Raw genomic sequence first — 12807 nt, forward strand, 5'->3', positions numbered from 1 at the left:
AGGCACTTAATATACCCCAGTGTTTCACTTCAACAGCGGTTAATAGCAATCTTCATAGAATAATGATCTTACCCATCCCCTGGTCTTCTTCTGTTGTAAGTTGTGTCCAAAAGCCAGTAAGCAACTCGTACAACAATCCCTACAGTGTCAAAAAAAATAAAATAAATACAAATCCCAGTGATAAAGCATAATCAGTAAAGAAATTTCTGGCATTCATCATTAGATCAAATACTGTGGAGTCATCATTGTTCATGGGGGATTGATGTTCGTGGATTTCGTGGGTTACTCTTACCCACAAATTTACGTGTCCTCAAACATTTTTTTAATCCAAGTAGAGTTATCTTTCCTAGTGACATCGTATCTCTTACCTATGAAATTACGTCCCCACGAACGAGCAAAATTTGCCCCCACAAATAAAAATGATTCCACGAACAGTACATATTTAAATTCACTCTTCGTTATATAAAATTTGCCTGCATTGAAAACAGCAACAACAAAAAACTGCAATGAAAATAAGGCAGTATACTGTGGTCTTCTTATCAGCATATTCAACATTTTGTGTAATTATTTGTCAGGAACAAATTTACACAAACATGAATTAAGCACCATCTGCATCAGACTTTCTACTCAATATAGATACAGCCATGGTATTGATTATAATTTTTTTATTTTCAATACAGTAAAGGTTTTTTGTCTCAAACTGTATGTTTATTGTTTTATATCCCTATCAGAATTTTTCATTTGTATTCAGACGTCACCAGCTGTAGGTGAAGTGCCACAAATTTAGACCTACGCTTAGCACTCAAGGCCATTGCAGTGTGGGTTCAAAGGTCTCATCTGAAAATTCCCACTTCTAAATACTGGGGTTCAAACTCATACAGGGGTTCAAACTCGTACAGGGGTTCAAACTCGTACAGGGGTTCAAACTCGTACAGGGGTTCAAACTCATACAGGGGTTCAAACTCATACAGGGGTTCAAACTCATGACCTTCCAGTCACAAAGGCTGACGCTCTACCACTGAGCCACCACAACTGGTCCACATAATGAACATGTAAAAATATGAATCCCGATAAAAATGCAGTATACCACAAAACCCTGTAGAAATTACCTCTTCACAGACAACCATGACCACAGCAGAGTTCCCTTTCAGTGTCTGTAGCAGTTTCAACAAGACCTGTGGGAGGATTTCTCTTCCTGCCTGGTGTCTCTGACATTTTATCAACATCTCCACCAACAGCCGAAACAGTGATGGAAAGTACTCCCTCCGTGTAGTCGGGTCTGAGCCTCCGTTTAGCTTCCAGTCATCTTGTGATGCCTCGGTGTCGCCATCATAGCCCTTCTCCACGCCCCAGACAGAGTCACCATCATCTTCACTGCTTACGTGTAGAAGCTGTCTGATTTCATCATCATCAATATCATCGTCCTTGATGAACTGTAAAATACAAATCAGTCTTTTCATAACATTTATTCTCGTATTTCTCAAACGGAGACTAATATTCCCACTCGGTTTTGAAAAATTTTCCATTAGAAATTAAAAATAAAATGTAGAGACAATGTCTTATATGAAATTGAAAAATTCACACAACAAGGATAACTGGACTAAAACAACTTAAAAATTACCCAAGGGTGGGGGGGGGGACTACAAAATAACGATTTTCAATAATTGATAACTTACATCTTGAGGAATGTTGGTTTTCTGGTTGGAGTTGAACACGGTGACCTTTTTTGGCATGGCAGAGTTCAGTATGATGTCAAACAGTGTTTTGAGACGACAGGCTGACAGAACAGCACAATCTTCAAATGACTCCCGGATTCTTCCCCACATTTTAATTTCATTCTTCAAGCAGAGTCAACAGCAAAATACATTATTAAGTATATTCTCTTAGTTGTGTATTCTTTACAGGATTATTTCTAAATTAATATTGTCATCTAAAAACAGTGCATGTGCAATAAAGTTTGATAAAATTTTATATACTCTACATATGTTCCAGTATCATTTATTTACTGCTTTAAGGACAGGTAGGACAAACAACAATTTCTCTTCACACAGTATTCAAAAACAGACTTCAAATTCTAATCTCTCATAATTACCGTAGCATGATTAATGAGATTTGTGGTAAAATAAAATGCAGTAACAATAATATTAGAATATGGAAAATGTAGAATTTTCAAGTAAATCATAGCCATCAAGAGAACTGTACATCAGAATAGGTCTGCAAATTTCTCATTAACATTCAAAATATGTATTTCAATAATTATAACAAAAATCTTTTATAATCAACCATTACATTAATTTGTTTTTTTTTTCTCTATCTCATATAATGTAGTCCTCAAAATAGAATTTCCTAGATATTATCTGTGGCTCAGCTATACTGTACAATCAATTGAAAATGAGTAACAATTGCTAATTTAGTAACTTGAATGCTTAATTACATAAAACCTTGTCAAATAGATCATTTACTTTTTGAGTTTAAACTTGACTATTTCGGTACCAGTCTCTGCCACATTTATCAGCCTCCAAATGTCACTTCTACACAATTACTTATTTGATTTATTTATCCATGTTGACATATGTACGAGATAACATTCAGTGTGTGTAAATAGAAAACATATAATAATATTACATTATCATGTACTATATGACACATTGAACATCTACTAATATAGAAAGGACATGTACTTTTAGATTAAATCTTGAATTACTTAATCCTGACAAGGACAGTTGAGGACACTTGATCCTAACAAAAAACAAAAATGGAGGCATGGATTAATACATATTTTTTGGCTTACTTTGGTTGTACTAAATACAAAATCTAATATAAAAAAAAAAAAAAAAAAATAAGTAAATGAAAGACATGTAAATTTTCTATATGTTCATCCCATACTTTATACAAATTTTCCCCACTGTTTTGAACTAAATTGAGAAATCATTCCATAAGATAAATTGAATTCATTTAATTTTACTTATAAAAATAAATTTCATTTTCATTCGACATCATTTTTGAAAACAAGTTTGTAGCAAGTGTTGTTAAATACACAGAACTATTTCGCCAGATATTCAGTTATGATGTTCGTTAATTCAATAAATACCTCAATAGCCCCTATTCAATGACGTTCACATGCTCTGTTGTCTAATTGCACTGTCACACAAGAATATAAACCTCAAGACATTATATCCATTTCTGTACATGTACTATGTAGAAGAAATCAACACCCCGACATGTGACATTAATCACAACCTGTTTATGTACATTACACTTTACGATATTCACCTGTCAAATGTATGTTTACGTATTATGATGTACCAATATGTCTTGCGTCTAAATACGAAAACAATTTACCTTATCAGAAATATCACAAACAAACAAAATGAGTGCGCCATCACCTTTAACAGCACTTCCTGTGTTACATTATCTCATTATCACTTCATCTTGTGACGCTTCCTGATGTGTGCATATATATCCTCATTAACCGTGTCATATAACGATAAAAATGCAAGACTTTGAATAACAAACGAGAAAACCAAAATCTAGCTTATTATTGTTATCCAGTTTTGAGATTTACTATGGGGATAAGGGGGCTTCCCAGTTAGTATATTAGTATATATATGGAAACTAAATTACAACACTGCAACTCAATATATTCATGATGTTCAGCAAGAATAAAATGAACTGAGTTCATTAAGTTATGAAATACATGGGTTTGAAAAGACTAAAAATGACAACTGCCTTTTTTTTTAACATAATAAAGCTCAAAATTTTACATTAAAGAATATATTATCTTAATTTATTTAATAAAGGAGATGTTTAATTATCTATGGTCATTTGGAGCACATAACATGAAAATTTCAAGTTTACATACAAAATACTAATAACAAACTTAATAATAAAATTCTTGTACTAATAACAAACTTGATAATAAAATTCTTGTATTAATTTTTAAACAAACTTACTAATAAACTTCTTGCTTTTCAACTAAAACTGAACCAGGCCTCCTCAAGAATCTCCACGAAGGAACTCCCTGGACTCAAAGTGAACACAAGTTTTATAAATACAACTCAATTCACCAAAATCAGGAAGACTCCAGTTTCTAGAGCATTGAAAGTTCGGATCACAATGAATACAAATCAGAAGTCTACCTGGCAAATGGTGAGCAATCAGGACTCACAGAGTGGAGAATAGTGCTCACTCTTGATGAAACAGGGAGGTATTGTTAAACCAATAATTCCTAAGAAAATCTAAGTTGTTTATTGAGGATGAGAAATACTTTAGTGTCTGTTTACATTCATTTTTTATTTGAATATGTTGATATCAGTTATACTATGGTGCTGAAACCATAAAAGATATTAACATGCTAAATCCACAGGATTTCAAACTTATAATACATATATGTGAAACTATATAATAAGGTGCATTTTGCATATCAAAAATTAGTAATATACCTAATTATACCTATCATATCAATTAATAATATCATATTTTAGTTGTTCATTTGCTGTTACAGTATACCAGCATGGTGATGTCAATAGATAAATTGAAACTGATTTTTTTTCAGAGGACATAAACTATAGTCTTTGGACTCTCTGTCAGTTGTGTATGCTAGTAAGCGAGTAAGATGAATATATGGTGTAAGTATAACTTTTGAAAGAACTGCATTAAAAAAAAGTCAATTTAAATCAGAATACTGAAAATGACTGGAAACGATAATCTTTATGTCATAATTCACAGTTTAGGTGCACAAAGATTATAAGTATTAATTTTTAAGCAAAAGCATGAGTATCTACAATTTGGGGGGAGGGGTCTATCTTGCATGCTATGTTTCTTTGGCTACATGTATATTGTATATCATGTATCAGAGTTATAATCATTATCGTTTCTAGATATTTTTGAAGCCTATTTTGAAGTATGTTTCGGGCTGCTAGAATATGTCCCAGGTACTAGATTATCATCATAAAATACCCCATCCCTGATACGCATTCATTACTGAGAGAGATTTAACATCTTCTGCTTCTTTAATGCCTCCCCTTATTCAATACATCAATCAAATTCAATATTGTCCATATTTATTGATGTCACGACAACCAAAAAAAAAAAAAAATCAGTGTGAGACTCAGAGCTAGAGCTTAGCATGTGCAAATAGAGTATCCTGGTATACCCCTGATTAATAGTTATTATTGACCAAACTTTCGCAAATGTAAATTTACTGCATACAGGATTATTTCACCCATTTTATTTTTGTCCACTATACCTGTATCTTAAATGGGTGAATTTCTCTGCTAATACAAATTCATTCATTACTTTGAAACAGCATTGAGTAATTTTAAACCTGGGGGAAATCCTTTTTCAAAGCATATGGGCAAAGTAAAACTAATATGGGGCAAAAACACTGCATACGGTATTCAAATAACCGAATTGGAATTAACTAAAATAAGAGCACAAAAGCCCTCAATTATGAATATGATAATCTGTGACAATAAATTTGGAGTATTGAAATTTCTGGATGTGTATGACAGTCAATACTTGTATGTTTTTTTCATTTTGTTATCTCCAATTAGGGTTGAGTTTTCAAGCACATTTGTGTATTTCATGTGTGTATGTTTAATATCTGAAGACAATATGACAGGAAAACTGCAGCATGGATTGATTATCACAAGAACATAACAACAAAGACAGGTTTTTTGATCGGACCAGAACAATATTTGATTTTCCTTGTTATAACAATAACTGTTTCCACAATAAAGTAATGTTTTAACACAAACTGTAATGAGGCACATTGTTTAAAACAAGATAACCAACTCCACTCCCGCCATTAATGTGCAGGTAGTCTGAATAAAGTCAGAGACGGACATTCACACTTATTGTGAAGTGATATATATTCTCCTATGAGATGAAAATAACAAAATTTTTGTTGGATATAACGAAGTTTGGTTATAACAAACTGTTTTATGCTGGCCCTAGAGATTCACTATAACAGTCTTTTACTGCATAATGAAGTTCGGTTAAAACATACAGTTTCTCTTAGGGCCTGGAGGTTCACTATAATCATTTTTTACTCTATAATGAAGTTTGGTTATCATGAACTGTTTTTTGCTGGCCCTAGAGATTCACTATAACAGTGTTTTACTGCATAATGAAGTTTGGTTATAACAAATAGTTTTTGCTGGCCCTGGCGGTTCGCTATAATCATATTTTACTGTATAATGAAGTTTGGTTATAATGAACTGTTTTTGGCTGGCCCTGGAGATTCGCTATAAATGTGTTTTACTGTATAATGAAGTTTGGTTATAATGCACTGTTTTTCGCTGGCCCTGTGTTTTACAGTATAAAATTATCAGCTTACCTGTCGGCCATGATGCTTGTAGCAGACGTTACACACAGTCAACAAACATTGCAGAAGAGCCAGCTTCAGGAAACACACAGAGGGCATGCTCATTGTCATGGACACCAGCTGCTCCAGTTCCTGTCCAGAATCTTCGGATGAGTCCTTGCTTTGGTCCTCTCCCTGGCCTACTTTCTGGGTCAGATCACAATTGACAGAGGACTTCAGCTGTTTCAGAACTTTCAACAGAAGGTTCCCTGCTATTGGCAGACATTGAGACTCCAGTAAGTGCATCACAAAGTGTTCACTGTTCAGGCAGATTTTGGCACATGTTTCCCACATGTCTACCATGACAGAGAGGTTTTTAATGTATTTATTGTCAGGGCCAATTTTATACCAGTCTTTTTGACATCTTATTTCTGACAAGAGATACTGAGACAAACTCGTGTCCGTCTTCTTTGCAAGACCATCAATAAAGGCAGATATGACCATTCCTGCTTTGCATTTGGATTCCTCTCCCATTTCCAAACTATTTTCAAATTCTCTCTGTTTCACTTCGTCTAGAATGACTAAAGCCTCAAATACTTTCAGGACTGGAGCACGCAAAACATCATCATCTAACATTTTACAAATTTGGCCTACCCCTCTCTTTGTGAGAAAAGCTTTCATCACAGTCTCTACTTTTAGCAAATTTGGTACTGCAAGCAAACAATGGACTTTCACTTTAGAAGAAAAGCTGGATTTGTTGGTTTCATTTTCAGTCATTTCTGGGGAAACATTAGATGCTTCTATGTCCATGTTGACAAGGAAAGACTCAAAAGCATGTACATATACACTGAAAAAAAGATCCTCCTTAAGAGCAACACTACCCTGCTCTGCCAAAGTGCCAAGATTTTTGGCCGTCACTTCTGCAACAGTACCCTCTGGAGAAAACAACAACTCTTTAAATCCTTGCATCACTTTGGCAGAACTATTTGGTTTTGGTAGTTTTTTATCAGGGAAGTCGTGACTAGAAAAACCACTATCCATACCAAAGATGGCTGTCTTTTCAGACTTCATCTCTTCCACATTTTCTTGACTGACTAGTTTTACATCTTTGCATGTATTGCACTGAAAATTGGTATGTTCTTTAAGATTTTCACCATTATTTTTTCTATTGAAATATACCAGTAAAATTCTGTTAAACACTTCTAAGGCAAAGTTCTGAATTCCAACACTATAGCTTGGTAGGCATTTTCTAATTGGTTCAAAAATGGTCTCTAGAGAAAAGCAGCAACAGTTTCCTGCCAGTTCTACAGTTTGTAGAATCTCAATCTGTAAAGATTTGTCTTTCACTTTCACTAGCAAATCCAGAAGAAATACACACCAAATGGCAACCAGACAAATTGTGTTGTCAAGAGAAGATTCTGGCATACCCTCCAGTTTTTCATCAACCTTGGAAAAATAGGGTAATCCAAGAATATTATGATGGTGATTAAAATACTGCTGAAATTGGCAAGACTTGTGCTTTCGTTTGGTGCATTTCATTGTATGAATGTAGTTTAGCTTTAGGGATTTTAGCGTGCTGAGAAAAGAGGCAATGATTTTGATAGGCTCAGTGACATGGATATTTAGTTTCATTTGAATTGAAGTCGCTTTAACTGTGTTACTGTCCAGAGTTTGAATGATGTTTTCTAGCAGAAGAAAACCATGTCCTTCATCAAATTCCTCCACCAACTGAATGGCACTCTTCACGTGAACTAGATTGAATGGCAAGCACTGAAATGTGACGTCCATTGCCATGAGAAGACCAAGAATCAATTCAGTGAATAAAACAAAGTCATCAGTCATTTGAGAGAGATCATCTGATGTTCTCTGTCTGGCATAAGACAGCTGCTCTTTCAAGTTCTGAAGTTGCTGAATCTGCCTTGCAACATCCAAAAGGACCGACACAAGTTTATGTCCTACAATGACATTAATCCCATTGGGCTGAGTTGCTACAATGGACATCATGACTAGAACTACTCTGAGAATCTTCCTCTGAAAATATGTCTGTTGCTTTTTCAGCCAATGAAAAGCCAGTAATTCTTCATTTCCACCATTCAGTGATGGATACAAGTTTGTAAGAATATGAAGCATGTGTGGCAACAGGACAGGAGACAATGTTTTGCTGTAGTTTGATTGGTCAGTATCCAGGAGACATATGTCTGTCAATACATCCAGAATAAGCAGACATAATTTATAAGAAGAAATAGGTCTGTGGTCATTGTTGTACTTAGACAGCAGTATAGTCATCTCCTCCTCATCCTCCTCTTTGCTGGATTGACTTCTTTCTATGGGTTCTTTCCCTAGACTCTGCGAGATGCTCCTGTGCCGGACAAACCTCCTACCTGACTTTTGTTTCTGCAATAACCCCGTCACATTATCAGCGTCACTGTCAGAATTTTCCTCCTGCAGTTTGACACTGTCAGGGATCTTCCTGAGTTTCTTTGGGGTGCCTGATGAGTGAGGTTTGAGTGGACGTTTTTCTATGTGTGGTAGCACCTTGTTTCTTTGTGAGGAACATCGCTGCCATTTAGAGGATTGTTCCAAATATAGGAAACAAGAGCTAACTGGAAGTAAGGAGTCTTCATTACCTGAAAGCAGAAATACTTTATGCCAACTTTAAAGTGCTTCATCATGTATTAGCCTTTACACAAATGTAAAAAAAAAAAAGATCTTGAAATTACTTTATATAATTTAAACTTTGACCAGCATTTTTACTTTTTTAGGTTTACAAATGCAACCATAATGAAGTTCCAGAGGAGAAAATAAAATAAAGAGTTTGAAAGCCCTATAGTGTTTAATTACTAACAGCATTGGTAAAATTTCCTTCTCCCTTTGCAACTAGTGTTTGATGCTCTAATAATGGAATATATGAAACTCGAGTTAAATGTGTTTATTACAGAAATAAGTTGCTTTTTTATGTGTAAATTTTTTTCTATTTATCAGAAATACAATCAAAGACAGGGTCATATCTTAATACCAGAAGAAAAAAAATTCTCTAAAATCTCAATTTTATGTTTTGTCTGAAAATCTTCAATTTCTGTAGGGTAACTGGGTTTGCAACCTAAAAATAAAAATGTTGTACTTTCTTGCATTTTCTTATACCTGCTTGGGAATTATGATTGTCTACTGGAAATTTCAAGCACCATGGTAACAGAGACACAAGCAGATTACTGAAATCTTTTCCAACCGTTAGACCCTGCAAAGAATCAGAACGTATGAAATAAAAGCTTGCAAGTCTAGTCAGTTAAATATGTAACAGTACTATTTGATTAATTTCATTGCTGAAGCAAACATGCAATATATCACATCATCGTATGACAAGTTCTGCAATATATCAATCTGCAACACATTTTTCCCACCTGTTGTGTATATTGGAAATAATTTTAGCATTGAGCATTTCATGAAAAATGTGCCAGCTAAAATAAAGCATAGCGGTTTATACCCTCATGTATTTTCAAAAATGAAATTTATTTCTTATATTAATTTCCATTCCATTTTCATTTCTGTCGCAATTCCCAACCATTAAGTTACACATACTATATTCATCTGTATTCATACATGCATTGCTAACAGCTGAAGCATATTCATAAGGAAAAGGTTATTCTTTGTAAAGATATCATTGCTGATTTAAATTGCTATACCTGCGTGCCATTTTTGTGGATGGTGTAGAGCAGGAGCCAGCCTCGCTCCCTGAGGAGATAGTTCTGTAGAGGGGCGTCGTCGTCATCCTCCGAGGAGCCAGTGACGCTGATGATGTCCGACATAAACTCCTGACACAGGTGGTTTGTTACACTCCTCATGTCACTGAAAGTACATGTATCATGCATGTGTCACCAACAGAACGAGAAACATACATGTATCACGCATGTGTCACCAACAGAACGAGAAACATACATGTATCACACATGTGTCACCAACAGAACGAGAAACATACATGTATCACGCATGTGTCACCAACAGAACGAGAAACATACATGTATCACACATGTGTCACCAACAGAACGAGAAACATACATGTATCACGCATGTGTCACCAACAGAACGAGAAGCATACATGTATCACACATGTGTCACCAACAGAACGAGAAACATACAAGCTATAGTGTACATGTATCACGTACTTTACGTGTATCACATGGGAGGAATTCACAGTCTAATGGTTAAAAGGAATTTAAAACTTGTAGACAGTCTCCGATTTACCTATAAACACATCAACAGAACTAATATATGGAGGAAATATTAATTAGGTTGATGGGCTAATTTGGTTTCCATGTCCTTCTTTAGGTTAAATTATTGGTCAACAACAGGATATGTATCAATCTTAAAGGAATTTAGACTTGAAACAATTTTGTGATAGATGCAAATGTTTGATCTTAGCTTAGATCAATTTCACCTACATAAAACTGTATTGTTTGTAAATTTGCTTCAATATAGGATCAACTTTAACCATAGTACATGTATTAAATAGAATAACTTAAAGATTCAAATCTATATTATAATTATCCCTTAGATAAATTAACTTCAAGCATCAAATTTATATCATATATATAGCACAGATGACACATGCATACTGTAAGTATTGCATAGCAATACATGCATCTTACTGACCCCAAGTCAAGTTATTTGCATAATATTCTGCATGAATAATCTTAAGTCAACAGTTCATGCATAATTATCAAAAACAAAAGAACGGTGTCAAGAGTGAGTTGTAAATGTCCCCACCAAAGGGCCATAACTCTGCCAAAAGTTATCTGACCAGACCCATACACATACTTGACCTGCATATTCTCATGATATATCTATATATTCTAAATTTCAATTTAAAATGTTCATGTATGACTGAGATAGTGAGTGGAAAATGTAAATTTCTCAAAGTCCAATAAACTCTCCCAAACATTATTTAACTGAAACTAAATACCAATATGACCTGTATATTTTGGAAAATATCCTTATAGAAAATTCTCTAAGTCCAAGGGGCATGACTGCCACAAAATATTTGACTGGAACCTTAAAATAACTTGATTTGCATATTCTGATGATATATCTATATTCCAAATGTCCAACGATGACTGCTGATCCAGAGCCTTTTTATTTTGTTTTTCTGTTTTAGAATTTTCTAAGTTCAAGGGTCATAAGTTTACCTGACCCAAACTAAGAACCTTTATTTTCTCATTCTTCATTTAATCTACATCCTAAATTTCAAATCAAAATGTCCATATATGACTGAGATAATGTCAACAAAAACTATGAATTGTTTGAAATTTTCAAAGTCCTTAGCTAGGGTACAACTCGGTCTTACACAATTACAACCAAATCCAAATGATAACTTGACTTGGATATTGTCATGATGTATCCTATATCAAACTTCATTTGAAAATGTATATCTGGTGCGCGGAGATAATGAACAGAAACTGAAGAACGATAGAATTACGGAATGACAGAAGGATGGTAAGGGTAACACTATAAGTCCCAACCGTTTATGGCAGGGGTATAAAAAAAATAGGAAAATGGAATCTAATAAATCTATATATATTGCTATGACCATGCCCAGTCTTGAAATTCCAATTGTATTGCTTTTTTGCATATTCTTTAGCTTTAATTAAAACTCTTCAAAAATTTAATTTTTACAGATCTATATTTACATGACACATGTTTAGTGAATATATACAGAAAATTTCAAAAGTATCGTTTAAAACATAAACGCGTTGGAGGATAAAACTCTGCATGGTAAACAATGAAAGAGAACAACTGATCGACATGTTGAGTAAAAAAATATATTTTCTATCAATTAAGAATTTATGACAAATTGTTGTCAAATTGCAATTGATAATTTCATAAAGTTTAAAAGACGGTTGTGTGAAATTTCTAACCTCTGAAACTGTTTACAGTATTCTAAAGATCTTTTAAAACTGCTAATCTGGGTTAATTAAAACTGCTAATCTGGGTTAAAAATGACGAGTCTTGTGGAATATTCTAAATATTCTGATCACAGAAAAAACTCGAGAACAAAAAAAGCATGAAAAATATACATAGAAAAGATTTCAAGGAATGTGCAAACTAATTATATATATATATATATATATATATATATATATATATATATATATATATATATTATTTTACAGACAATACGCCTTGTGAAAAATGTCCATATAGGTACATCACTATTGGATGATAAATAGCAGTTATCAATGATGGTGGTCCATGCAAATGACTCTAACCACTTCCTGTCGCATACGGCACTGGATATAAGGAATCAAAGATACACCAATCAATTGAGCCACCACGAATTCTAATGATTCCACAGTACTTGAAAAGCTCTTACTACTAATTCACAGAATTCTTGCTGTCAGCTATAGGGCCTATTCAACTGTTTTAAAAGTGAAGGTAAAACACCTCCTTTCCTACTTCCAAGTGTATTTCTAAAAGTCACTACTGTCTTAAACATTACCCCAACATAT

At 34.1% G+C, this 12807-nt stretch overlaps 1 protein-coding gene across 4 annotated transcripts in view; it reads right to left on the reverse strand.

The window, feature by feature from the left end:
• Positions 1-12807, reverse strand: part of LOC125649299 (lysosomal-trafficking regulator-like) — a 74119-nt gene that overhangs the window by 35218 nt on the left and 26094 nt on the right. For all 4 annotated transcript variants that reach the window (XM_056166533.1, XM_056166532.1, XM_048876737.2 and 1 more), the window contains 6 exons: positions 9988-10150; positions 9449-9542; positions 6341-8934; positions 1677-1838; positions 1110-1433; positions 73-139 (listed from right to left, as the gene is read on the reverse strand). In XM_056166533.1, coding sequence (XP_056022508.1) covers positions 73-139; positions 1110-1433; positions 1677-1838; positions 6341-8934; positions 9449-9542; positions 9988-10150 — 3404 coding nt within the window. The remainder of the gene's footprint in view (positions 1-72; positions 140-1109; positions 1434-1676; positions 1839-6340; positions 8935-9448; positions 9543-9987; positions 10151-12807) is intronic.

Source organism: Ostrea edulis, chromosome 5 (assembly GCF_947568905.1).
Source record: "Ostrea edulis chromosome 5, xbOstEdul1.1, whole genome shotgun sequence".
Classification (NCBI taxonomy): domain Eukaryota; kingdom Metazoa; phylum Mollusca; class Bivalvia; order Ostreida; family Ostreidae; genus Ostrea; species Ostrea edulis.